Source organism: Malaclemys terrapin, chromosome 7, assembly GCF_027887155.1.
Source record: "Malaclemys terrapin pileata isolate rMalTer1 chromosome 7, rMalTer1.hap1, whole genome shotgun sequence".
Classification (NCBI taxonomy): domain Eukaryota; kingdom Metazoa; phylum Chordata; order Testudines; family Emydidae; genus Malaclemys; species Malaclemys terrapin.
Window position 1 is genome coordinate 69,076,286 of NC_071511.1, and position 26,788 is coordinate 69,103,073.

Below are 26,788 nucleotides of genomic sequence, written 5' to 3' on the forward strand. Positions count from 1 at the left end.
AAAAGTGTCACCATGGCTAAACAACAAAGTAAAAGAGGCAAGTAGAGGTAAAAAGGCATCCTTTAAAAATTTTAAGTCAAATCCTCTTGAGGAAAATGGAAAGGAATATAAATTCTGGAAAGTCAAATGTGAAATACAATAAAGCAGGCCAAAAAAGAATTTGAAGAACAACTAGCAAAAGACTCAAAAACTAATAGCAAAAAATTTTTAAGTACACCAGATGCAGGAAGCCTGCCAAACAATCAGTGAGGCCACTGGATGATCGAGGTGCTAAAGGAGCACACAAGGAAGACAACGCTATTGTGAAGACGCTAAATGAATTCTTGGCATCGGTCTGCACTGCAGAGGCTTTGAGGCTGAGTCCCACACCTGAGCCATTCTTTTTAGGTGACAAATCTGAGCTACTGTTTCGGATTGAGGTGTCAATAATGGAGGTTTTGGAACAAACTAATAAATTAAGCAGGACTAGATAGTATTGAACTCATGAGTTCAAAATGAACTCAAATAAGAAATTGCAGAACTACTAATTGTGGTATGTAACTTATCACTTAAATCAGCTGCTATACCAGATGACTGAAGGATATAGCTAATGTGAATCTCATTTTTAAAAAGGCTCCAGAGGCGATCCGGTAAGCCTAACTCCAGTACCAGCAAATTGGTTAAAACAGTAAAGCATAGAATTATCAGTAGTAAAGAATAGAATTATCAGATACATAGATGGACAGGATTTGTTAGGGAAGATCAACACAGCTTTTGTGAAGGGAAATCGTGCCTCACCAATCTATTAGAATTCTTTTAGGGGGTCAACAAACATGTGGATAAGGGTAATCCAGGGTATATAGTGTACTTGGACTTTCAGAAAGCCTTTGACAAGGTCCCACTCAAAAGACTCTTAAGGAATGTGACGGGGAAGAGCGGCCCCGCACTGATACTGCAGAAGTTAACCCTTCCTTCCTAGCAGAGGAAGCCACACACCGGAAGCTCTGCTGGGCATGCTCCAACTGGAGAACAGGTATAAAAGCCTGCAGATCAGCTCAGTCGGGGCTGACCACTGGAGGAGAAGGACACACGGTGCTAGCTCCTGAAGAGGAAGAGCCTGCGCGCCAGGAGTCAGTCAAGCCGAGGCACTATCTGAGACCCCAACGGAGGACGTCACAGGGGAGGAACAGACCGGAGGACCCCCCCCGCCACAGATGAACTGGTATTCACGGTAGGAAGTGACCCAGGGGATCTTTAGAGACAAACAGCGTTAGAGCTGTATTGCTGCTCGGCGTGTTGTGGGTGGATCCCCGCCGAGCAAGTGGCAAGGAGAGCTTGCCACTACCAGGGCCCTGGGTCGTGGAACCGTGTGGGATCCTAGAGACTCCGGCTGCTAAGCTGCGCTACCCCGCTCATAAGAGGGGTTGTATAGACTCTGGCTGCTAGGCCGCACTACCCCGCTCGTGAGGGGAGGCAGGTTGTATGGACTAAAGTCTCTAGGCCGCGCTACCCCTCCAGACAGAGGCGATAGCAGGAAAGAAGGCCAAGAGGCCGTAACCGACCGCCTGCAGGGAAGCGGACGCAAGGACTGGAGAGTGGTGAGGCGCCAACATCCCAACCCATCCCTGCCACAAAGGGGCGCTGCAGTGCCAGGCCCGCCATAAGGAAACTAAGCAGTCATGGGATCAGAGGGAAGGTCCTCTCATAGCTCAGTACCTAGTTAAAAGACAGGAAACAAAGGATAGGAATCAATAGTCAGTTTTCAGAAGGGAGAAAGGTAAATGGTGTCTCCTCAGGATGTCTACTGGCACCAGTGCTGTTCAACACATTTGTAAATTATATGGAAAAAGGAATAAACAGTGAGGTGGCAAAGTTTGCAGATGATACAAAATTACTCAAAATAGTTAAATCCCAAGCTGACTGCAAAGAGTTACAAAGGGATCTCATAAGACTGGATGACTCAGCAACAAAATGGCAGATGAAATTCAATGTTCATAAATGCAAAGTAATGCATATTGGAAAACATAATCCCAACTATGTATACAAAATGATGGGGTCTAAATTAGCTGTTCCTAGTCAAGAAACAGATCTTTGGAGTCATTGTGGATAGTTCTCTGAAAACATTTACTCAATGTGCAGCGACCGTCAAAAAAGCTAACAGAATGTTAAGAACCATTAGGAAAGAGATAATAAGATGGTAAATATCATAATGCCTCTATATAAATCCATGCTTTTCTCACATCTTGAATACTGCATTCAATACTGATTGCCCCCATCTCAAAAAAGATAAATAAGAAATGGAAAAGGTACAGAGAAGGGAAACAAAAATGATTAATGGTATGAAACAGATTAAAAAGACTAGGACTATTCAGCTTCAAAAAGAGATGACTAAGGCGGATATGATAAAGGTCTATAAAATCATGAATGGCGTAGACAAAAAAATTAGTGTTATTTACTCCTTGTGATGGGGTGGACTAGGCCCAAGAGGCCCTTCTGCTAGAGACCTCAGAGTCCTGCCACACCTGTCCCAGGAAAAAAAGTAGTAGAGGAGTCCTCCAAGCTGCACAGAGAGACTGCATGGGACATGGTCAATCAGGGGGAGGCTGCAATGGGCTAGCCAGTAAGAGGGTTGCAGGCCAGTATAAAAGGAGCTAGAGTCAAGCAGTTGCTGCCTGGAGCTGGAGGAGTGTGAGGGAGCTGCAGGACCACAGACAGAGCAGTTCCTGGCAGGGACCGGGAGAGCAAGAAGGAGCTCTTGGCTGGCTGCTGGGGTTGAGTACAAAACTTCAGCTCTATAGTAAAGGGTAAAGTGTTGGTGAAGTTCCTAAGACAACAGGAAAGTAGCCAGGGAATCATAGCAGCATTGTGAGCAGTTGAAAGGTAAGCAATGGCCCATTGCTGCTATTCATAGAGTCCCTGGGTCAGGACCCAGAGTAGTGGGTGGGCCAGTATCCCACCACCAGCCACAGGTGAAATAGATTACTCCCTGAGGAGAGAGTTGAATCTAACCCCAGAGAGAGGACTGAAGACCCTGAAGAGGGTCAGCAATTTACTGGACATGGAACTGTAATATAACCCAGGAAGGGGACCTAACCTATTTAGTGTCTCAGCTGGAGAGCTGGGGCCAGAAAGGGCAATTGCCTCTAAAGAGGAAGCTGGGGGGGTGGGGAATACAGCTTGATACCAGCACCAGGACTGTTTAAAGACTGCGGACCAAGACTTTACTGTTTATCCCAGAAGAGATTTTGTTTTGTTGAAAGCCCTCCACCTATGTGTGTGACTTGGCTGGAGGGTTGGATCGCTGAAACTGCCTGAGAAACCACCAACAGGGATCACCACAGACTGAGAAAGGAGCAGATGCACACCTGGCTAGGGGGCGCTCGTGAGAGGTGAGTGCCACCCCGTTACACTACTTCACATAACCCAAGAACCAGGGGTCACCCAATGAAATTAATAGGCTGCAGGTTTAAAACAAACAAAAGGAAGCACTTCTTCATACAATGCATAGTCAACCTGTGGAACTCCTTGCCAGAGGATGCTGTGAAGGCCAAACTGGGTTAAAAAGAATTAGATAAGTTCATGGAAGATAGATCCATCAGCGGCTTTTAGTCAAGATGGTCAGGGATGCAACCCCATGCTTTGGCTATCCCTAAGCCTCTGAGCGCCAAATACTGGGAGTGGATGAAGCATTCCCTTTGAAGCATCTGGCTTTGGTCACTGCTGGAAGACAGGATACTGGCTAGATGGACTATTGGTCTGGCCCGTATGGCCATTTTTAAGGTCTTATGTTCTTAAATTTAGCTAGCCTATGCAGTATTTGTCACTGCTACCTCTGAGATACTACTCTGCTGACCACTGAGGCTATGGCTGACTCACCCCATTTGACATGGCTGCCGTGCTGGCTCCTGGCACACTAGGCAGATTTAAAAGCACAGTTTACTGAGCAGGAGTGGAAGACACTAGGGAAGTGGTGGGCAATCTGCGGCCTGTCAGGGTAATCCGCTGGCGGGCCATGAGACAGTTTCTTTACATTGACCGTCCACAGGCATGGCCACCTGCAGCTCCCAGTGTCTGCGGTTCGCCGTTCCTGGCCAATGGGAGCTGCGGGAAGCGGCGTGGGCCACAGGTTGCCCACCACTGCACTAGGGCAAGTAGTGAACTTAGGTCTTTGCTGCACATTGCTGGCCTGGGATGGGATAGCACATGGGGACCTAGGAATGGTTCTCTCCCTTGCCAATACTAGGCAAACCGGATCCTATGTGACTGTAACTGTCTATTTTTGTTGTTTTGAAGGATTATTTCCTATATATATATATACACACATATACATATATCCTACAAAACATGTATCACTGTTTAGGAGAAAAAAAGGCCCACAGTGTGGAACAGCTCAGAATTGGTCATGAGATTTGAAGCCTTTTGTCTCATATCCCGTTAGTCAGGTCCACTTTGAATAGCGTAGATTTACCATCTGATGTCTCTTTGGTCTGTGTTGGTGGTGTTAGACTGGTCTGGCTTAGGCCAGCTCTTACTGTATAAGTGATCATGTCACAAAACTCTAACACTGACCTCCTTTGTTAGAAGTCTCACTGGCAGGGACAGTGGCTAAATAGGAATCTAAAGTACCCGCTCAGCTCAGGGTTGAGTCACAAGGACAGAGGATGGGAAGCTTTCACTGTTGCTGCATGCGTGCGTTGAACCCATTCTGCGGACAAACAGTCTGATGATGCTGAAGTTTATATCTAGTATCTTGCCTGGGAACAAAATTCAAGAAGGTACTAATCAGACTTCCCAGAAGCATGACCATGTCTTTAAATATTCCTATTGTTTGATTATGTAAACTGTTAAAGTGTCCAGACTTGCCAGCACATTCTGATTCCTATGCCAGCCTACAGCATTTAGGCCATTTGATGCCATAGATTTCCAATGTCTTCTGGCTATTGGACACACTCTCAGCAAACATTCTCCTGGGATTTATTAGACCTATTATATTGCTTAGCTCTCCTAGTACACGTACAAAGTTCCAAAGGAATGTTGCTGTCTCAAATCATGAGTTCTGTGCAATACTAGTTCTTGAAATAGAACTTTGGATGTTGTGAAAAGTTTAAATCTGGACATCTTAACTATATCAACTAAACAGAAGGCTTGTCTACTACTAATGTGTTTCCCTCAAGTACTGATCAGTTTAAAGAGCAGCAAATCTAAGGATAGTGAAGGTATTCTCTCTAATCCAGAGGTGGGCAAACTACGGCCCGCGGGCCACATCCGGCCCATGGGACTGTCCTTTCCGGCCCCTGAGCTCCCGGCCGGGGAGGCTAGTCCCCAATCCCTCCCCTGCTGTCTCCTCTCCCCCACAGCCACGCGGGCAGCGCTCTGGGCAGCGGGCTTGCGCACTCGTGCAGGGCAGTGTGTTTGGCTCCAGCCAGGAGGCATGGCTCCAGACATGCTGCTCTGAGCGGCATGGTAAGGGGGCTGGGGCCAGGGGGGTTAGATATGGGGAAGAGGGTCCTGGGGGGCAGTCAGGGGACAGGGAGCAGGGAGCGGTTGGATGGGGCAGAGGTTGGGGGGGTAGGGGTAGGGAACAGGGGGAACTGGATAGGGGATGGGGTCCCAGGGGGCCTGTCAGGGGGCAGGGGTGTGGATAGGGGTCAGGGCAGTCAGGGGACAGGGAGCGGGGGAGGTTGGATGGGGGTAGGGTCCTGGGGGCGGTTAGGGGCGGGGGGTTCCCAGGAGGGGGCAGTCAGGGGACAAGGAGCGGGGTGGGGGGTTGGATAGGTCGGTGGTTCTGAGGGGGGCAGTCAGGGGTGGAAAGTGGGAGGGGTCGGATGGGGGCAGGGGCCAAGCTGTTTGGGGAGGCACAGCCTTCCCTTCCCGGCCCCCCCATACAGTTTTGCACGCCGATGTGGCCCTCGGGCCAAAAAGTTTTCCCAATCAGTGACCCATTGCCAGGGTGTTTCTCTCTCTCTTTGGTATAGTATTTATTTTTCTTAAATAAAATCTTCTAACAATAGTATCTTATTTTGTAGCTGTTGAGAATGCTTCTAGATTAATGGCTACAGATGTGGCTACAGATGGGAAAGTACTTTTTCTGCAGAACAGGTTCAGCACAGGCAGTGGCAGTGCAAACATCCCCTCCCCTTCTCCACTAATATCTCTTAAATCAGACCTAGAGGGGTATTTCCAGGAACGAGATTGCAGTTGAGTCTCCATGTACATTCAATCATCTTCTGAGGCTAGCATGGGTCCAATTAGGGCCAGTTGGGATGATGGCTTTTGTGATGTGAACTACTGTCCATGAAGAACTGCACTTAAATGACCAAATAACTTTGCCTACAATTCCATTTATATTGTTAGGTCACCGAGCATGAGAAAACTCCCTTTGGAACTGGCACTGCTGAGAGATCATCAGAGCTGCTCTCTGACAGCCAAGGTAGCAGAGAGGGAGTGAGAGCAGGATCTTTCAGTGAAAGTGAGACAGTGCTGAGGGAAACGGGACTCTTGGCAAGTTACAGTGCAACACCATGAGAATACAGTTTCCACGGGGCAATGATCTGATTATACAGAAAGAGATAGAAGTGAAACTGGACACTGCATTGTGGAAGCGCTGCTGCAAGGTTAAAACATCTGTCCCCAGGCAGCACCATTAGCTATATTGAAAACCGCTACTGCTGATTCTTCAGCTGACATTGGAGAGAAGCACCAACATCTTCTCAGCAGCATGGAGAGAGGCAGTTCCCTCATGCACGGATGGCTTCCTCAAAATAAAAAAGTGGGGCACTCAGGAACATAGGATTTTCCCTATTCCCTTGGGCTAGTGACCCCATCAAGTCAGCATCCTGCCTCCAGCAGTGGGCCAAACCTTGTGTCAGAAAATCCTGTGACCCCACCCCATCCGTCAGAGTGCACTAAGATATATGTGCGGTAAAATACCTCCTGACTCCTGCACTGCTCACCTTATGCTCTGAAGGATGGGATTAGAATACCCATATCTTGGTATATTCGACTACAAATGCACTGGGGCAGTTTGAAATCTGAGGGGTGAAAATTAAAAAACATTGATTTATGCTGTGCAGGCTGATAAGGAACTGCAGTAGCACCTAACTAAATGACCCCTTTTATAATCTATATCAGCAATCTCTTTAATTGCTATAGTGAGGTGTCATAACTAATTTTCCTACAAAATACAGTCCAACGTGCCACCTATTCCACTAGAAACAAAAATAAATTACAATTGAAAAGCAATCAGCAAAGAACACTTGTCATATGTTATCCTTGTCCTGATTCAGCAAGATACTAAAGCACATGCTTAAATTTCAACCAGCAAGTCGTCCCAATGACTTTAAATCGCTTGGATTATTTGATGTTTGTGGTTGGCTGAATAAAGAGCTTTAAGTTTTGTCCTGTCACTTGTCACGTTCTAATACACTGGAAATGATAAATACCAACAAACTGATGAATAACATGTCACAGAAGTTAGACTGATTATACTAACAGGTCTTGCAATGAAATGCCAAAAGATGCTCAAGTCATAATAAATTGGTTGGGATTTTCTTGTTGATGGGAAGGTTTGTGCATGCAAGTGGCCTCTTGGGAATGAACTAACTCACCAGTTGTAACTGTCCTCACCTTCACCTAATAAAACCTGCTCACAACAAGGACTAACAGCCAAAATAACTTGTTTTTAAACAACAACAAAATAAGAGCTATTTTGGAAATACTGGCATGTGGGGAACAGCACCTCAAACCTGTGACTTTGTGCACCTGCTATTTCTTAATAGCTGAGATGATTCCATTTTCCTATGCCAATTTTCAGTGGAGAGTGAATTTTTATAGCCGAGTAATAAACCCCTGAACATAGGGGTTTTAATGGAAATTGTGACATCACCTTAACTACAGCAGTTCAAACAGGCTAGAATAATAAAATAGGATATGTTAGCTATCAAGGCCAAAAAAGTGTCAGGATAGAGCTTTTTTTAAAAGATCTCTAATTCAGAAGTAGTAATAAACATTTGGCAATACGTGAGCTGAAAGCACTTATTTTGGTTTAGCCAGATTCTGCCCCCAGATAAGTGTACACAACTCCCACTGACTTCAGCAGGAATGTTTGCACCTGAATGAAGATTCAGGCCTCCATCATGCAATGAGCTCTGTGTGGCCTGATTTATTGCATGATCTGGCTCTCCAGTATGGGCTTCAAGACAGTAGCCTTTCTAATTACTCACTGAATTTTACTCTATTACTTGGTAATTACATAGAACTCTATACATATTAACAGAGCTGGCAGATGGACTCACTGAATAGGCTTCAAGGAGTGACCAGATTCTTGAAGAATTACCCCTAAATCACTGGGCCACTCCTGGAAGTGCTGTGATTTCAAGATGTATTGAGGTAATTCATTAATAATTATCCATAAAAATATCCATCTCTTATGTGGCTTTTCACTGTAGGTCTGAAATCCCTTTACAAAGAAAGCCAGGGGAGACATTTTAAAGGAGTTGCACAGTTTCTCTTTGGCTGCTGGCTCTGGCTATATCAATCACTCTCAAGTATATTTCAGGATGGCATTTTTCTCTGGCTGTAATGTAATGAACATAATTTCAGGAATTCTATTTGGAATAATTCTGTGCGGGTCAATTAACCATTGAGGGATTTCCTGTCCCTGAATCAGTGGCCACAAAAAAACCCACTCTTCATAACTTAACATGATTAAACTTATATGTGATTGTTGCTTGTGCATCTAAGCAACAGAAACAAAGCTATCAAAATAAGACGAGGACAACTTCATTCCTGGCCTGACTCTGTGACAACTGTGGGGTTACACCAACATTCAATTTGTCCCATTAAGCTGTCTGTCCTACCTCCCACACCTTGCATGATCAGTTTGATAAGTATGAAAATGCGATGAGACAGAAATCAAGCTCTGTCAGGAATAAGGAACCACAGCTAGCCTGCTTACTTGCTAGCTTAATGTCCAGGTGCTCTAATGAGAACAGCTGGACCCCAACTGAGATACCTGATTGGCCAAACTGCCTGATTAGCTGAGGGAATCAGCAGACCTGCTCTTAAGACTAGCAGCAGGAACAAGGCATTGGCTACTCAAAACATTCCCCTAAGGCTCTGATAGTGTCTGTGCTTGTTTGTTCCCAGCCCTGCTCTTGTTTTCACATACTCCAGGTAACCTGGCTCTGACTCCAGTTCTGACCCCGGGCTCAGTTTCCTGATACCAGTTCTGACCCTCACCTCTGATTCCTGACTTTGGTTCTGACCCTTGTCTCTGGTATCTGCCCCCGACTTCTGCTCTGATCACTAGGTATGATTTCCATTTCCTAATCCCTGACAAGCTCTACATGCAAAACCAAGATGTACACAGCATTAAAACAAAGTGCTGGTGTCCCTTTAAAAAAGTATGCACCGGTGGTCTGTTACCTCCAGAAACTTTTGTAGCTAACATTTAGTTTAAATAGTCAGTATGAATACAGGAGGCAGGTCGGGGAGGGGAACCGTCGTTGAATGAACAATTCTAAACTCCAAATGAGCCTTCACCTTGACACAGGGAAGGATGAGTACTCTTTACATCTTGCTCCAGCTGCCTTGGTGGGGGAGAGGGAGAGTAAAGTGTAAACGCCTGTCTTTGCTCTAATTCTGGGGTGCTGGTATTAAAAATCCTTGTTAAATGATATATTAGGTCCTTTTCAGGCAAACAGTTTTGCATAAGAATTGTAAATCCCAAGGGGTGTCTATCAGAAAGCTGGCAGGTCTGGATTCAGAGAAGCACCTAAATATCTGGATCTGGACCTCTTTAGTGAGCTGTGCCTCTTGTGACAATAGCCTTTCCCATAGTTTCTCTCTTCCAGAATTCTGAAATGCAGAAGTGAATAAGGATGTGAATTTAACTGGGTGAAAGGAGGAAGCCTTGTCTACCTTCAGATTCTGGCGGATGCTTATTTTATCAAACATGGTGCACCAGTGTCTGACCCCAAACTATGACATCTGTTCCTTCCCTTAGCCTCTCAGCTTGAGGGGAAAGGAATTCTAGACCACTGTATAATTAGATATGCCTTTCTTGAGGAGAGGAATTGTAAGAATTCTCTAGCGGGATGGGGCTTTCAGACACAGAGATCTGGAGCTACAGGGGTAGTATAGCCTAGTGCACGGAGCAAGGGCATGGAAGTTAGTCTCATATTTGCTGATAATTCACTGTGCAACCTTAGGGAAGCCACCCAATCCCTCTCTGCCTCAGTTTCCTCATCTGTAAATCAGAGAGGGTGATATTCTTGGTTTAGCGAGGATTAGCTAAAAATTCTACCTGAGACTGGTCACTTCTGTGCGTCCTGTGAACAGGCATGCAAAGAGTTGCATGAGATTTCATCACGCAACTCCCCTAAATCTGTGCCAATGGCTAGAGAACAGCTGGGGAGGTCGGGGGAAGAAGCCCCAGACTATTTACTGAAATGCACAGCCTAGTAGGCCACAAAACTTCATGGGGCTTTTCTGACAAATTTTGTTGTACTCAGAATGACTCACAAGTCCAAGTAGCTTCCCCTGCCCCTTGCTACCTAAAGGTCTGCTCCTGCTCCCTTCGCTGTTAGTGGGAGCAGCACTGAGCCCCAAATACCATTACAGTGTAGCAGTGACCCCGGGAAAAGCCCTCAGGGTGGGAGTAAGGGATGAGAAGGCAACTATAAAGATTTCCACTGGTCAGACATACAGTCTTGGAGGAGCTTTCTAATTCCTGTACCAAGCTCTGCAGGGAGCCTTTTCATCTTCTGAATGTTAAACAACTGCCCACTTATACTGAAGAGATGCTCTAACACATGAGCACTATATTAGGGACAAGGGAGACCATTCACACTGCAAATTACTGCTACCCATCCTCACAGGAGCTTTCATTCCTTCTGTCTCTGGACTCCGTGCAGCTGAATCTCCCCAAGGTACAGACTACTAATCTTCCTGACCTTTTGCGGCAGGGAGAGGGATTGCAACATATTAGACCTCTGGCCAACAGCTTGATTCAAAAGTGCCTCCTTACTCTGTTAAAAATAAGCACAGAGTTTTATGGGCGTCAAGGCAGGTTGTTCAAAGATGTGAGGTTAAAAAGCGATATGGGGAGCGGATGGACATATTCTGATTTCTGCACTTTAATACCCATGGTCACATTCTGTTAACGTCTCTGCTTCCTGCAGGAGAGTTTGTCTCAGTTTGACCTATAGTCTGAAAAAAACAAGGGTCAGCTTTCCTTTTGTTTGGTGGATCTTCTGACACTCTAAATGCAAGAAAAATAATTCCTGTTTAAGACACACTAAAGAAGGCATTTACCTCCTGTGCAGTTATCTGATGGTTAAACATTTTGCTACGGTTCAATTTAACCCATAAATCTGAGACAGTTTTGTTTATATTCTTTCAATTTAATAATGCCTTCTTGGCACGGCAACCTGTACAACGGCTGCCAAAGTTTGAGAAACAAACCTCAGGTCACTGTCAGCGGTAGAAAACAATAAATCGTCCGGCCAGATTGAGCTTCACAATATGTTTGGGGTTTAATGCCAGTTCTTGAGTAAGATAAATGTTGTATTAACACAAATAGAAAGAGAACTGTTTACGAAGCTGTAGGCTGGAATTGTAATTTGGTAACTCCAGTTATGCATAGTTTTAGTCCAAGTTAGCTAGCCCTTTACCGTATGAATTCTCTCAAACACTTAATTCACACGTTAATAAAGAAGCAGTCTCCTTTTCAAGTCGGTTTTAAAGATTTTTTTAATCTAGGCTTTTTTCCTTATCTGTTGGAGGGATGAAGTCTGTCCTATTAAATGGAAATTAATTTTCAGGGGTGCCGGGGGAGGAAGAGTGGATGAAAGTGCACATTTACATCTTAATCTTGTTCTGTTTTTTGTTTAAGCTTTCATTTAGTTTCTTGGCTTCCCACAATTTAAGATGCAGTCAATAAAATAACTTTCTGATAACTACAGAGTAACTTTTGCTGCTTTGGGTCTATCCAGCCCAAGGTGTCCATGGCTCTGAGACATGTACCCTGGTTGTCTAGCAGTTGATCTAACCTGAAAAAATGTGGATTCCCCCTGCAAACACACCCACCACCGGAGAGATTGAGGGGTTGGAGCTGTTAGCTTGGGGGAAAGCCTTCTCTGAACCATGTAGCCTCTCTAAAATACTTGGCTGGCAGGCAGGTCGCTGAGATAGAAGAACCAGCCTCTACATCCTCTTAAGATGTTGCTCTGTTATGTGGTTGTCAGATGGGGCAGAACCACAGATTCTTGCCCTTTGAAGGTAATGGATGTAGGTGGTCATGCAATGACTAAAGCAGCATTATGCAGCTGCTACAAGGCTGAAGCAGTCCTCAAAATAGGCTGCAGGAGTCAAAGAGACTGCAGCGCTTTTGTGAGCCATGCAGAATGCTTTTAGTTCACTCACAGTCCATTTCAAGAAATGCAGAACATAATTCCTTAGTTGTAACAAGCATGCAGTAAGTTTCAACTGTTCAGTGGGACCTGAAGAGCTGCAGAGTGAGACATCTACAAGATGCAGGGATTTCAAATTTCTCTGGTTCTAAATCTGGGACTTAATACATATTCAGACTTAACCAGTGACAAAAAGTCCATGATACACCGGTGACAGTTTTAAAGTGTGATATCTCACAAGCCACTAAGGCTTTCCAACTGTCATATCCTTGGAAAGCTGAGCATCTTGAATTCCCAAGAGTATAAAACAGCTGCTTCCAGACCTAATAGGTTAGGGCATTAAAAATAAAAATGCACAAACTCTTAGTTCTGTACCTCATCTTATCTTCCCCAGGTGAATCTTTATTAGGTTCCACTGTAAGTAGATATCAATATTTTGTATCATATGAAAGATTAGACTGACTTCACATGTCAAAGCATTATCTAACTCATGCCACTAATGAAACATTATCTGCTTCAGTCATATCAGATTTAGTGAAATCCTATCTTTCTAGATTTTTTGAATCTCAATAGTTTTGCAAAACTTCAAAATACTTTCAGGTTCAAGAGGAGCTACAATGGCTGAAAAAAGTTTCCTTCATATAATGTCAAAGGAGCAAAGCCTAATATTCTCTGCCTAATGTAAGCATTTCATTGTGGGGCCTCTTAAAACTGCCTGAGTGTGGCAAAATGGGCATCAAATTGCTTCTCAGATTTCACATAAAGAGGGAAGTGCAAATACTAACTCTTGTGTCTTGTGGAACTACCCAGCAGTTTTAAGGAAGTATCCAACATCATTGTACTTGTGTTAAATCAAGTGTCCTCTCTGCTTCACTGCCCAGAAACTTTGAACCAGAAAACTTTTTTTTAGCACTATTCCTGGCCTAGTAAGCAGAGACAACATGGTGATTTTCTAAAGTCCATTTTCCTTCCTGAGGACCAGTACAACTACTGATAGTTGCTGCATATTACCCATGCTTACCCCTCCCTTCATTCATCTCCCCACACCCCAACATTTACAATAACAGGGGAGAAGTTTTCATATCTTGGAAGAAATAGGACCTTGGTTTTATATCTGGTTTTGAGAATTTAAGATCCATGTTACTTTCCACAAGAACAGGCATGTTAACAAGTGTCCTGGTCAAATTCCTACCTGCCTACCCAAATTACCCGTGCTATTTCATCAGCAAACTTGTTTTTTGCTTGCTGTTCTAAACAGCTGAGTGGTTTTCCTGTGGACTGTTCCACCCCATAAGGATCTACATAGGAAGAATGAATGAAAGATCACTCCATGGTACTTAGCTACAATAACAGCTTGTTTAGGTCCTTTGGAATGAAAGGTAAGATAAATGCTGTTACATATTCTGTGTGAAAAACCTAACTAAAAAATCTTATGAGGTTTATCTTGGGGAGTCTGGGTTGGGACAGAAAATGAGTGCTAAGGCTGCATCAATGAGGGGTTTCTGGGAATGTAAAATTCCAAATTGTTTATATGAGTTAGCCCAGGGGTCGGCAACCTATGGCACACGTGCCAAAGACGGCACGCGAGCTGATTTTTAATGGTACACTGCTGCCTGCCGGGGTCCCGCTCAGCCCGCTGCCGAATCCTAGCCCGACCCAGCACGCTCTTCTCCGCCACCCGCCTACCGCTCTCTCTGGTGGGGCAGGGGACAGAAGTAAGCTTGCTCTTGCCGGCCGCTCCTGTATGGCAGGCTCCGCTGGCAGCCAAGCTTCCCCCTCCCCCGCCTCTTCCCCCAGCGTGCTGTGCGAGCCCCGCCTCCTCTCCCTCTCTGCCACCAATGGCCCTTGCGAGGGAGGAGAGAAGAGCAGCCCCAGTGCCCTCACTGTTCAGACCAGTAAGGAGGCAGAGAAGAGGCAGGGGGAAAGGGGGTAGGAGCGGGGCGTATCCCTCCAGCCCCCTGCCGTGAGCCACTCAGGGGGCAGGGAGCACCCCCCTGATCCTAGCCCACCTCCCCAGCCCTCTGCCCTGACCTCTGCCCCCCCTTGCACCCCAGCCCCCTGTATGCCCCCCACGACCCCATCCCTGATTCCTGCACCCTCCACACATACCCAGCCCCTCCAAACCCTCCTGCCGACTCCTGCACTCCCCACACACCCCTGCCCTGACTCCTGCACTCCCCACACATACCCAGCCCCCCCCCACATCCCATGCCCTGACTCTTGCACCCCCCATTCCCCACCCTGAGCACCAGGTTGGCAGCGGGCTGAGCGGGGCCAGCACCTGGGACCCCAGCTGGCAAGGGGCCGGCAGCCAGCACCCCAGACCGGCAGCGGGCTGAGCGGGGCCGGCAGCCGGGACTCTGGCTGGCAGGAGCCAGCGGACAGAACCCCAGACCGGCAGCGGGCTGAGCCGCTCGGCCCGCTGCCGGTCTGGGGTGCTGGCCCCGCTCAGCCCGCCGCCGCCGGTCTGGGATCCCAGCCCCGCTCAGCCCACTGCTGGCCTGGGGTTCTGGCTGCCAGCCCCTTGTCAGCTGGGGTCCCAGCTGCCGGCCCTGCTCAGCCCGCTGCCAACCTGGGGTTCTGGCTGCTGGCCCCTTGCCAACCGGGGTTCCGGCCACAGGCCCCGCTCAGCCCGCTGCCGGCCTAGGTGAATGGAATCCCAGGCTGGCAGCGAGCTGAGCAGGCCAACAGCTTAAGATCAGCATTTTAATTTAATTTTAAATGAAGCTTCTTAAACATTTTGAAAACCTTGTTTACTTTACGTACAACAGTAGTTTAGTTATATATAGACTTATAGAGAGAGACCTTCTAAAAACCGTTAACATGTATTATCGGCATGCGAAACCTTAAATTAAAGTGAATAAATGAAGACTTGGCACACCACTTCTGAAAGGTTGCCGACCCCTGAGTTAGCCAATGATTTTTCCACCAGTCAGAATGAAAATACATGTAACTGGGCTCTTCTCCGCTGCTGACTTTTCAAAAACTAATTAATAAGAACTTAACCATAAATTATTGGCTCCATATCATTCTCCTGGGAGCTGAATTAGACTTTGCAATTAATTCTGCTCTCTCTTGCCCTTTCCAGTTTTCCAAATGTGGCTCATCCTTTGTTGTGATATTAAGTGGCTATGGAACACTGTGTGGATGTCTCCTTTGTTGCCATGATGTAAATGCCCAAGTGTAAATAAACTTTAACTGCTTAGATAACGAAGCAAAAGCATATGCACTGCTTAACTCAGCAGCACTAGTTTCAGAAACGGGGAGGGTAAAGGAGCAACAGAGGAAAGGCTTTTGCAGCTGAAGCTACTTCAAAATCAGTGGGACCAATTTAGGGCTGAGTCCTGCTGTCCTTACTCAGATGAAGAATCCAATTGTCTTCAGTGGGATAACTCCACTGAGTAAAACAAGCAGGATTTCCCTTTAGTAGCCAAACTGCTCTGCTGCTTAATCCTGGCACTACTTTAAGAATAAGAAAGACTTGGCATGTGCCATAATGTGTAATTTGGTCACTTGTGCTTCTTGTCTCATGCAGTAGCATGATGACCTGACTCCGATGTACTGCTCCTTAGGGTGTTTGCATGCATGCTCTTTCCCAGATTATGCAAGATGGTGTTTACCAGGACAACAGCAGCAAAACTGAAACTGAACTGATAGCAGCAGACCTATGAAGAGTGGGGCGAGGTAAGACGGTTCTGAGTAGGTTTGGGGCTGTGGCTTTTGCCCCACCCTTCTGAAAATCAACAGAAAACAGAAACCCCCTTATAAATCTCTTAAGGGATTTTTTTTTAAAATCAGGACATACTCATTCAAGCTCTCTTTTTTTTGTAAGTGAAGTTGACTGCCTCCCTCTAACACAGCTGGAGGGTACATCTCATAGGAGACTACACAACAACAACAAAAAATAAGTAGCAACACAGGAATATGAAGTAAAGCAAATGTTAAGGGGCTATGGAGCCTTCTATCTCTAGACTGTTATTTTAAATCTGCTCTGAGTTGGTAATGACCAAAATCCTTAACCATCCAAAACCCTATGCAGTGGCATAAGTAGAATGGTTGTAGTCCTGTTCAGGTTACATTACACCACAGAAGATACAACTGCATTTAGCACTAATTGGCAGTTTCTTCAAAATCTCAACAAATATATTCAGCACTGAACAGACTCTGAAATCTGATCTTCTCACCCTTAAGGGTAATCTCTCCTAAAGAGTATTGGGGCATGCTGACTGGGCAATGGGGGGAAGCTTGCACTGCTCCTGGCTACTTCCCCATAATGCCTGTGAATAAACAGAGGATTTCACATGGAAAATGGAATCTTTCACAAGTATTAATTAATGAAGAAAATCTAAAAATAAACTTTACACTGGGCCCCAATTACATTATTGGGATTGGTCTCTTGGAATCTCAAAAGTTTTGGGGGGCTGAATTCAGTATTTCTAGGGTTACTGAAAGGAAAGATTTAAAGGGACACAGTCAGCATAAAACAATCTTGCTTCCCTCTGGAATTTTTTACCTATTGTTACAAGTAACAGATAAAAATGATAGAATTGAAAAGTTAGAGTCAAAGTTATTTTGTTCCAGTTTGATTGCTTTGTATTTGACAATACTTTGTGTGTCTAGTCAGGTTCACCCTTTCACCTGTGTTGTCAGATTCCCCTGTTTGTGTGGAGAAATAGAAAATAGCAGGCGATGGTGACTGGAGGGGTGTACATGAAAGTATTTTTAACTTTTTTTTAAAAATTAGCTAGAATAAAGTTGACTGATACTTTAAATGGCCATAAGCTACTTGTAATTCACACACACAAAAAAAAAAAAAAAAAAAAAAAGATGGTTAATCATCTCCTATTATTCTTAAAGGAGTCAGAGGGCAGGGGATTGTTGAGCTATTGCCTATCATGTCAAGTGTGCAGTTCACAAGTGCCAGTAATTACATGAACAAGAGTGAGAAAAATGACAATGAGGAAATTTAATCAAGCATAAGAAACAGACCACCACCATTACAGCATGTTTTGTTAAAGTTTAATTTTGGGCACATGGGCCTGTTCGTATGTTTAACAGTATGTTGGTCTATAGACTGTGTTTCAGTGTTAAATGCCTTTTTAATGTATTACAAATCTTATTGATATCTCTGGGGTTATAAACATAATATATCCACAATTATTTTATATATACACACACATACACACACTGCCCTGGAAATTCTAGCAAATCTATTTGATTAAAGAGGAAATAGGTGAAAACATGTTTTGTTTTGGTTTTTTTACAGCCGTTTAAATTTCTTTTTCCATAGAGGAGAGCTAAACTACCCTGGCTCAACAGACAGGTTATGGGCATAACTGAAATTGAAAAGCTCTCCAGAGAAGAGCAGTCAAGGAGGCTTATTGCCATGGTCCAACACAAGGCATAGTCCTGCTGTCTTTATTTATGAAAGTAATCGTTACTCGCATGAATAGCCCTACAGAAGTCAATTTGGTACTTTATGGTTAGGGCCTTGAAGACATTGCTCTAATGGTAATTCTTGCATTTGCTTCAAGGATGACAAGCATTTGGCATGAATAAAAATACTTATTTTTGTCATCTTAAACCAAACCTTTACAGTTCTGAAAACAACCTTTTTAAATTTAATGGCCGTGGCTATCACTTCACTTTTCACACAACAGCACTTAAATAAAAGATGGCTAGTAACTGCACTTATTTACCCTGAAATAGAGACGTTAGGAAACATCTGACTGAAATATTTAAGGGATTGTACTTTAGTATGGATGATGAGGATATTCAGATTTAGAATAGTAAACGTTTTAAATAAACAAGAGGTCTGGAAGGGATATAAACTCCCAGGCTGCAGGGCATAAGCTAACTTCTATTGGGGATCAGGGGGAAACTTGCCCTAGGGGCAGATTATCTGAGAACTGCCTATTGAAGGGTTTCTAGCACCTTGAGCTGAGGCATCTGCTGTCAGTGACAGGATACTGAACTTACTGGACCGGTGATATGATCACATATGGCAGTTCCTATGTTCAGAAGATACAAAGAGTGTAGTGAAGATTCATCAGTCTTTTCTTACCATCTCCCCCAAAATTAATAAGTTTAGAAGAAAAGGAAATCTCTCTTCACAAAATATGAAGTCAGTGTGGTATTCCTAGAAATGAGAGATGGATAACAGGTCACCTGATCCATTTCCCTGCAAATACAAGTTAGGTCCCTACACTGTTTTCACTAGTGCACAGTCCAGTTTAATTCCAAGAGTCCCAATCTACGGGGCTCCCATCACTTCCCTTCGAAGGCTAATCCACCAGCTTTTAGATTTTACTATGGGGAAGCTGTTCTTGATATTTTGACTTGATTTTGCCTCTTTTGATTTCATCCCACTTTCTTCTGTGTACCACCTAAGTAATTATCTCAATGCTTACTATTTACATCCTTCACATATTAATATACAGTAATATTCCTCCAGCCTTCTAGTCATTGCTTTACTAAAAGTATAATTAGTCATTCTGATCATCTGCACTCATTCCATTTTGGCCAGTTGTTTGGTAACGAATGAGGTGCTCAGAGCCACCTAACTACAGCAAATGTAACACTTTAGCTACAGTTTATTATCTGTATTATAGTAATGCCTAGAGGCCCAAGCCCCACTGTACTAGGCACTGTACAAACATGTAATCAATGGCCCCAAAGATTTTACAATCTAAGATGAGCTACAGATATACAGGACTATTTCCTACTCCCTGAGGTAATTAAAGCTTGTCTGTATGGAGTCAAAATTACAAAGGCCTTTTTTTGTTTTGTTGCCATGTAACATTTTCAGTTTGCATCTGATCTACTGTCCCCATCATGCCTATATTTCTTCCTCCCACTGAATATCAGTGCATGGGAGTATCTTTTCCTGGTGTATATGTACTTACCTTTTATGATAGTTAATTTCATTTTGTTACTTTCTGCTCATATTGTTAGCCACACTTAGGCACCTGAATCTCTGTTTAGGCACATACAGGCTGATTTGAGGCAAGTAAAGTTGATATTTGGGTAGAAAAAAATAGAGAGATTTTAAGCAAACAGAGCCTCAAGTACCTTTGTATGGTCTCTGTCCTCACTGTCATTCACATTTCCCAGTTTAATATTACCTGTTAATTTCATTACCTTTTCTCTTGGAAACCTCACTAATGTGAGGATGGGCTGGTGGTCTTCAGCCATCTAGCCTTCTTTCATTACAATAGGTGTTAGTACTACTTCCCACAGGACATCCATTAGATTTCTTAATTCCTCTGCCTCCCCCCAAATAAATTGCCTTTCGAAATTGGTGAATCCATTCCTTACAATGGTGAATTTGTGTAGCTCATGTTTTCTCATTACCAATTAGTTCTTCCTTGTCAGTAAGAAGTTTGATCTGGGAGGTCACAGGGTATCAAATTATCTTCTAGTTACACTTTTATAATCAGTAAATACTTGCAGTTATGCATGTTAAAATAACGGTAAATAGACCAGATGTAGCAGGGCTGTTGCAAAGGCTACTGGAAAGAATTCCCCTCTCTTCAGTGCTGTGTACAGCACTGCACAAATGGTTGTGTATCGTAAAGACATGGTGCTTCCTCTCAAGTATAGGTATTGGCCTCGGATGGAGTTAGGACACTGAACTTGATACGTCAAGTTTGTTATGTAAACCCCATGTCCCTACATAATGGTGGCTATTACTACATGACCAAATTCTGAACCAATTTGGGAGGCACCCTGTTGAAAGTGAGTATGGAAAACAACATACAAATCTGCCACACCATTATCCTAGGTTTCTCAATTATGCCACTTATTGACACAGTTACCTTGCTAACTCTCAAATACATTAAATCCCTTGTAAGCAACTCTACAACAAACTTCAAATACTTGGCTCCAAAGAACGAGGTTATAATGAAAGTTAAGTTGAGTTCAATAGCATCGTCGTGTTCCAAAATGCCTTTATTTCATATCTTGGGCAATAAATGCTCCAGTAAAATTTTATTTAAACCAGGTCTGTTTTGTAAAATTAGTCTCCCAGATGGAACAAAACATTCATTGTCAATGTACTGTTTAAACCTTTATTGTTGCCTTTTTGTTGGTACAAGGAGCTTTTATGCACCAAACAGCTGTATTCATCATGTTTATCTAGAAGGCATCCAGTGTAGTGGAAAAAAGTCTGGAGGACAAAAATCTTGGTTAAGTGCAAAAGTACTTTGTGGATGCTGACATTTTTTTCTGTCCAGTTCCTTTGGTCAGCATGCAAGTCACATACACAGGCACTGCCATGCAGACTTGCAAGTCCTGTATAACAGCAACTTTTCATGAGCTGTCTACTTTTCCAAGCAATCTCCTCTGAAAATTTTTCAGCTGCACGACAACATGGTGTACACATGCTTATTATATTCCCTATGATCCTGTCATTTCTCAATCTGTTGCTATTTTGGCCTCTCATTAGGTCACTTTCCAAATATTGTGTACAAGCTATGCGTCAATCATTGTCACAGCTCAGCCCGAGGCTAAGCCAAGCCAATTCAAAACGAGGAGGAAAAAACGCCAACCAAAGTAAGCACTATATTAAAAACAGTTAACAGTTTAACTTTGGAAAGCTATTTGTGTTCCAAAGGCATCACACGAACCCACTTGATGTAAAAGAAATATACGGCACCATTACTCCCAAAAATAATTGTAAACAGTCTAACTACTAAGTATGTACTTAATGGCATTTGAAACTGTTGACAAAAACAGACATTAGAATTTCAAGAATTAAGAATATGACATTCTTGGGGTCTCTCCTGCCAAGAAACATTCAAGCTTCCAACTTCTGGACTGAGTGGAGAAGTGTATCAACTTGAGCTTTTTTGAGCTACAGCATGTCTAAATTCTTTGGCAATTCTTAAATGAAAGATGCTGTAGAAGTGCAAATTATTGATTAACAAGTACAATAGACACACTAATGTGAAATGTAAAAAGTGCCTCAGATCAACTGCATGCTCTGCTCAATTGCAGCTAGAAACAGAAGAATGCATTTGTGAAAATTGCAAACAAGCTTGATCCTCTGTAAATATGAAGTATCCTCACGGAATCATGGCTCCATGTTACCTGGATGTTGAATCCTACAGACTTTGTACAGTGTTCGCATTCTCAGCTAATGTGAACGAAGTGCTTTAGGAAGTGGTTACCAGAGTGAAAGTAGTAAAACACAGTTGCATCTGCATGCTCCCTACCTGAGTGGGGGCCTTTGCAGACATGTAGCACAGGTAAATGTAGCTGTGAGACTCACCATGAGTGCTTAGTGAGGATGGGGTTGATAAAGTTGTGGTTTGCAACATACAACAGAGGCAGCCATCTGGAAGTGGCCTAGTAAACCTAGGGACTGAACCTTGAAGTAGAGTTGGTGAGAATAGGTTTTGGATGTAGAGAAAGAACTGGAGAGAAATATTTCCCAGAAGGCAGAGGGTAAGGTTTCTGATAGAAAGAAGGATGAATCCCTAGTTACAAATTGTACAGTGGGAACAGAAAGAGGGAACCCTAGAAAGACCAAAAATCTCTACCAAGGGCTCTGTTCCTGGGACACAATTTCCCAGCCTCCCTAGCTGCAACCACACATTACTGTTGGCTAGTTTTACATTAGGGGGAAAACACCTGACTCTGAACAGAATGGATTCTAACATTAGCAAATGCTGAGCTGCACAGTGTTATCAACCCCCTAATGAGAAAGACTACGAAGACTGAAACTCTGGATTCTTAGCTCTGTCTCGAAACCAGAATGTGTGCAACTCAAATGCAAAATGACAATATCTGTCAACTTGGAACTGACAGGTGTGCAGTTCTGTGTTTGACTCCCACTGCCTGCTGACTTTGCTAACAGAATAATGTGCTTTTGAATTCTGCATTTTTTACCTTTTCAAAGGAATTACACTGAATAAAAATTTGGACATGGAACTTCTGAATGTTGAATAACGTCCTTTGAAAAATAGCAGACTTGTCCATTTGGGACTACAGGGCTTCTGCAAAACATTCCATTATTAAATGAAGCTGACTGATTTTTAAACTTGTTTCCTTGGTGGTGGTTCTTAATCGCATCACTAGTAACCCATTAATAAAATTATGCCAAAAACTGGCTACTGACTTTAATTGAAGATTCCTTAGCTTTGGTTCCTCTGCCAAAATAAAAAAAAAGAGTCCTCTACTTTACAGTGGGAGCTCCTTTTAACCTGTTCCTTAGTTTAAATAGGCTTCAGGAATGTTCTGAAACTCCATTACCCGAGAATTGCCATACTGCATTGGACTCAATGTCCATCTACTCCAGTATCCTGTCTTCTACAGTGGCCAGCATCAGTTGAAAGTGCAAGAATGATGCCGCATTAGGTGTTGTCCTGATCGTTAGTAATTAGAGAGGGTCTTAAAACCTGAAACTCTTTCACAATTTTTGCCATATTCTTGATACTCGTATAAATTGCCAAACCCTTTTTAAATATTAAGTTCTTGGCCTTCAGGATTCCATGTGTCAGTGAGTTCCACAGTTTAAATACTTCCCCACACAACATTTTTCCTTTATCAGTTTTTAACGTCATTGACTGTTTCCTTTTTCTTGTGGTATGAGACAGGGAGAACAGAAGATTCTGCTGTAGACCATTATTTTATATACTTTTATCACATCCCTTCATCTCTTTTCTAAAGTAAACAATCCCAATATTTTCAGTCTCCCATCATTATTGATTAAAATGTTCGGCTTCAGTTCTACCATCTGCAAGGTATTTATTTAAACAAGATCTGTATCTGACAATGTTACCCTGTATTTCCAGTTTATTTCCAGTCCTATTTTTAAGCTTGAGAGGGATGTTTTGAACTTCAGTAATTTCACTGACTTAAAAGGTTACAATGTATTTGTTGTCCTTTCCCTTCCCCTCTTCCTTCCCACCCCCTCCCGTTATTAGTTGTTCTACCGTATCTGGTTCAGCTCCGTGATAGCAATGCAAATATATCAGTGTAATCGTTTACCAGATTGTCAACAGAAGTTGTGTGCCTAGCACACTCCGGGGGGAGGGGGTTTAAAAATATATAATTTAAATATAGGCCATACCTCCCCCACAGAAGCAAACGGTAATTCCCTCCCCCCCCCCCCCCCAACCTGAAAGTGAAATAAACTTTGTTACAACTTTGGTTGCATTCCCATCTGAACACAATGCTGAGCACGGTTCATTTGCGCAGACTTGGTAACATCAGCAACAGCAGAAAGTTACAGGCTAAAGCTGCATTTTTACTGGTTGGAAAATTAAAAACCATTTCCAACAAAACTGAGAGCTTTAGGGCAAGATCCGAAATTGGAGAGACAAACCAGGATTACTGGTTAAATAACCTGCACTGATTATTTTTCACGGACTTAAAAGAAGGGAACTCTTTCTCCAGCTCTTAAGTACTCCCCCTGTACTTTACAAAAACTATTAAAAGCAAAGGCTCCCTTTGGTCCGGACAGCTTTTGTTTAAAATAGCAGGAATCCAACTCTAGAAAAATGGGAGAACTTCTCAAACATCATGGCGGTTGGGGCTAAATTTCAGAGTGAACTTTCTGCGATTCTTTTGCAAAGCGATCACAGATTGCAGCTCGGCTCCTCTGGCAGCAGAGATACTGTCCCCCCTCCTGGCTCAGCTCAGACTGTGTGAGAAACTATTGCACTCAACCTAGCGATCCCACTCGGCAGGCACGGGGAGAAAGGCACCTACCTCGTTCCTCTGGAGCTGGAAGAAGCTGTTCAGATAGCTGGAATTGAGGGACGAGCCCAGCTCCGGGCTGGTCTTGGTGTAGCTGAGATCGGGGTGCTGGGAAGAAGAGGGCTCGGGTCTGAAGGCATCAAAGGCGCTGGCCTGGTGGGTGTCTTGCAGCGACAGATAGACCCAGTTGAGGAGCTGGGCAGGCTGGTAGACAGAAGCAGCACTGGTGTCTATGGCTGACAACAAGCTCATCTTTCCCCAAAACTCTGCCGCCTGCCTCAGTCTCTCTGTTCCCCCTCCCTCCTCTCCTCGCTCACTGCCTCCGGTCAGCTCTCCCCGGGATGTTTTCTCCACCCCACGCGCTTCTGCTGGGTTCTTCTCGCTTAGGGGGAGGGGTGCTGCTCTTTATTTTGCTTTAATCCGGCCAGCCCCACACTTTTGTCTCTCCCCCTCCTTCCCCTTCCTAAGGCGATCCGAGCCCCCCTAGCCCCGAGGCACCGCACCGCACGGGCATAGCTGCTGCTGCGGCTACAAAGTTAGCAGGAAACTTTCTTGTGAGTATTTCCCCCCTCGTTTTCCTTTTGCTGCCAGATCCGCTATCTGACTTTATTCCCACTCCCTCAGGCAGCCCTGCAGGGGCGGGGCTGATTGACTATGCAACAGCAGCCGATCCAGTCCGCGGGTCATCTCGCTGCATATGGAGCGCTGGGGCGGGGAGATGGAAGTTCGGCGCTGCCCGAAAGCTCAATGGACTGGCTAATTTGAATATGTATGAGGCTATAGGCCAATCAGTGGACGGCACCGCCTCCTTCCCTCCCTGCAGGGTACGGACGCGCCACGAGTGGCGGTGGAACAGAACGTAGTCCTGCTTGGCTCTGAAGTGCGGGAGTTCGTGCATCTTATGTGCAAACTTTTACCGTGCCTTTGTGGGTCTGTCTCTCGCTGCACGGGTTTCTTTTGTGGTCTTCCTAGAGAAGGGCTCGCCTGCCAACCAGGACTCCAGTCCTGTGAGGGTGTTTTCACGGTGCCGTGGTAGTGTGCATTCCCCTCTTAATTTCTGTTTCTCACCAGGGCTAAGGGCTCATTATTTGAGGGCCTGTCTCACTCAATCTTTGTCAAAACTCCAGGTCCGCAAAAGGTTCCTTGGCTATTGAGGCTGTGCCAAGACCTTGCAGAGTGAAGGTTTCCCAAATAAGGCAGGAGAGTGATGTGAGCTTCCCTTTGGAAAGCCAGCTAAGTAGACTGGGATTGGCTTCTTGAAGAGCCATGGTGCAGTTAGCATACAATGAAGGGATAACTACCTAGGCCTTTTAAGGAGTCAACAGCAGAAAAGAGGAAGAGGAGTTATTCTTCTTTTGGGAAAGTGCCTGAGTGGGTAATGACTGTTCCAAAACCTTTTCCATCCTGCTTTCCCTATACTGTTTAAAGATTGTGGCAGAGTAGCTATTTCTTACTAGAAATTCCATGGCAACGAAACCAAGACTTTTTTTTCAAAGCTAGAGTCTCTATGTGAAGGTGAATTTTTACATTTAAACAAAACCCCTTAATCTGTTTCTTGAGTTATCCGAGGCTAAAAACACACACACCTTCAGAGCATGTATTTGCTTTGTTTTGTTTTTAAGAATCTCATCATTTTCTTTGCTTAGATAACTGAAAAACATCAACACTTTGACCCTTCAGACTTGGCTCATGAGTTGGCCTTAATGAGTGGTATGTGTGCTGTTCACATGGAAGAAAAACGTTCTGAAAAAGCAAAGTTACAAATGTTCTGGAAATGCAGGGCTGAGTGTGCACAGTAGAAAATACCATTAAGCTGTCAGCTACAAACTCAAAAGATGGATGTATTTTGCATATGAGAGTAGCTAGTTAACTGCACAGCTGTCTGGCTACAGGAATTTATAAACTCAGTTGCTGAAGATGGAGCTTGTAAAGTCCAGACACTTGGAGCAATGGATGGTGGAGTTTGTAAAAGGAAGCAAGATGCTAAAGGCCTCATTTGCTGACAAGTTGGATCAGTTTTGCTGTGCTGGTAATTTAAAACAATACCTCCACATACTTTGGATGCAGTTGTACTGGTATAAAATGGTTTATACCAGTATAACTTTTTCCTGTATAAGAAGATAGCAATAAACTGTACTGGTATAAGGAACGTTTACACAAGCAGTTGTACTGATAAATAACACCACCCTTTAACCAATATTGTTATGCCAATACAAAAGCAGGCCTTCGTGGTTCTGCAAGCCCATTATCTCTGGAATAAGGAATTATTGAGATCTGCTGATAAGGCTGAATGAGACACAAAATACTGTCCCTGCCTCGAGAGCTCACACTTCAACAGGCAGGCAGAGCAGTGCGCTTGGAAGCCCAGATGATTGCTTGAAATTGTGTCTTTGGTGTAATGGACTCCCTTTTTTTTGTGCATGTTAATTACCATGTCACAAAGGGAGTATTTTCAATCCCTGTTTTCCTGGATAAATAAAAGATGTCAGATCTTGTTCATGGGTCAGATCCAGCCCTCATTTGGCTTCTAGACCTCTCATTGAAGGTAATGAGAGTCCTTAACAAATATGGATACAACATGGTTCATGTGATGAGTATCAAAAATATTGAGTGTGGCTGATTTAATGTTGCACTTGTTTAATTTTTATTGTGTCCTGACCTGGTTGTCAAACTTAATATTGCATTAACTCTGA

At 44.0% G+C, this 26,788-nt stretch overlaps 1 protein-coding gene across 2 annotated transcripts in view; it reads right to left on the reverse strand.

Moving 5' to 3' along the window:
- Positions 1-24,729, reverse strand: part of ZCCHC24 (zinc finger CCHC-type containing 24) — a 166,754-nt gene extending 142,025 nt beyond the window's left edge. The window contains exon 1 of one of the 2 annotated variants that reach the window (XM_054034315.1): positions 24,108-24,717. In XM_054034315.1, the coding sequence (XP_053890290.1) occupies positions 24,108-24,347 (240 nt within the window). In that variant the 5' untranslated portion in view covers positions 24,348-24,717. Of the gene's footprint in view, positions 1-24,107 lie in introns of both variants that reach the window. The other variant, XM_054034316.1, reaches the window with a different exon arrangement.
- Positions 24,730-26,788: the final 2,059 nt, after the last annotated feature.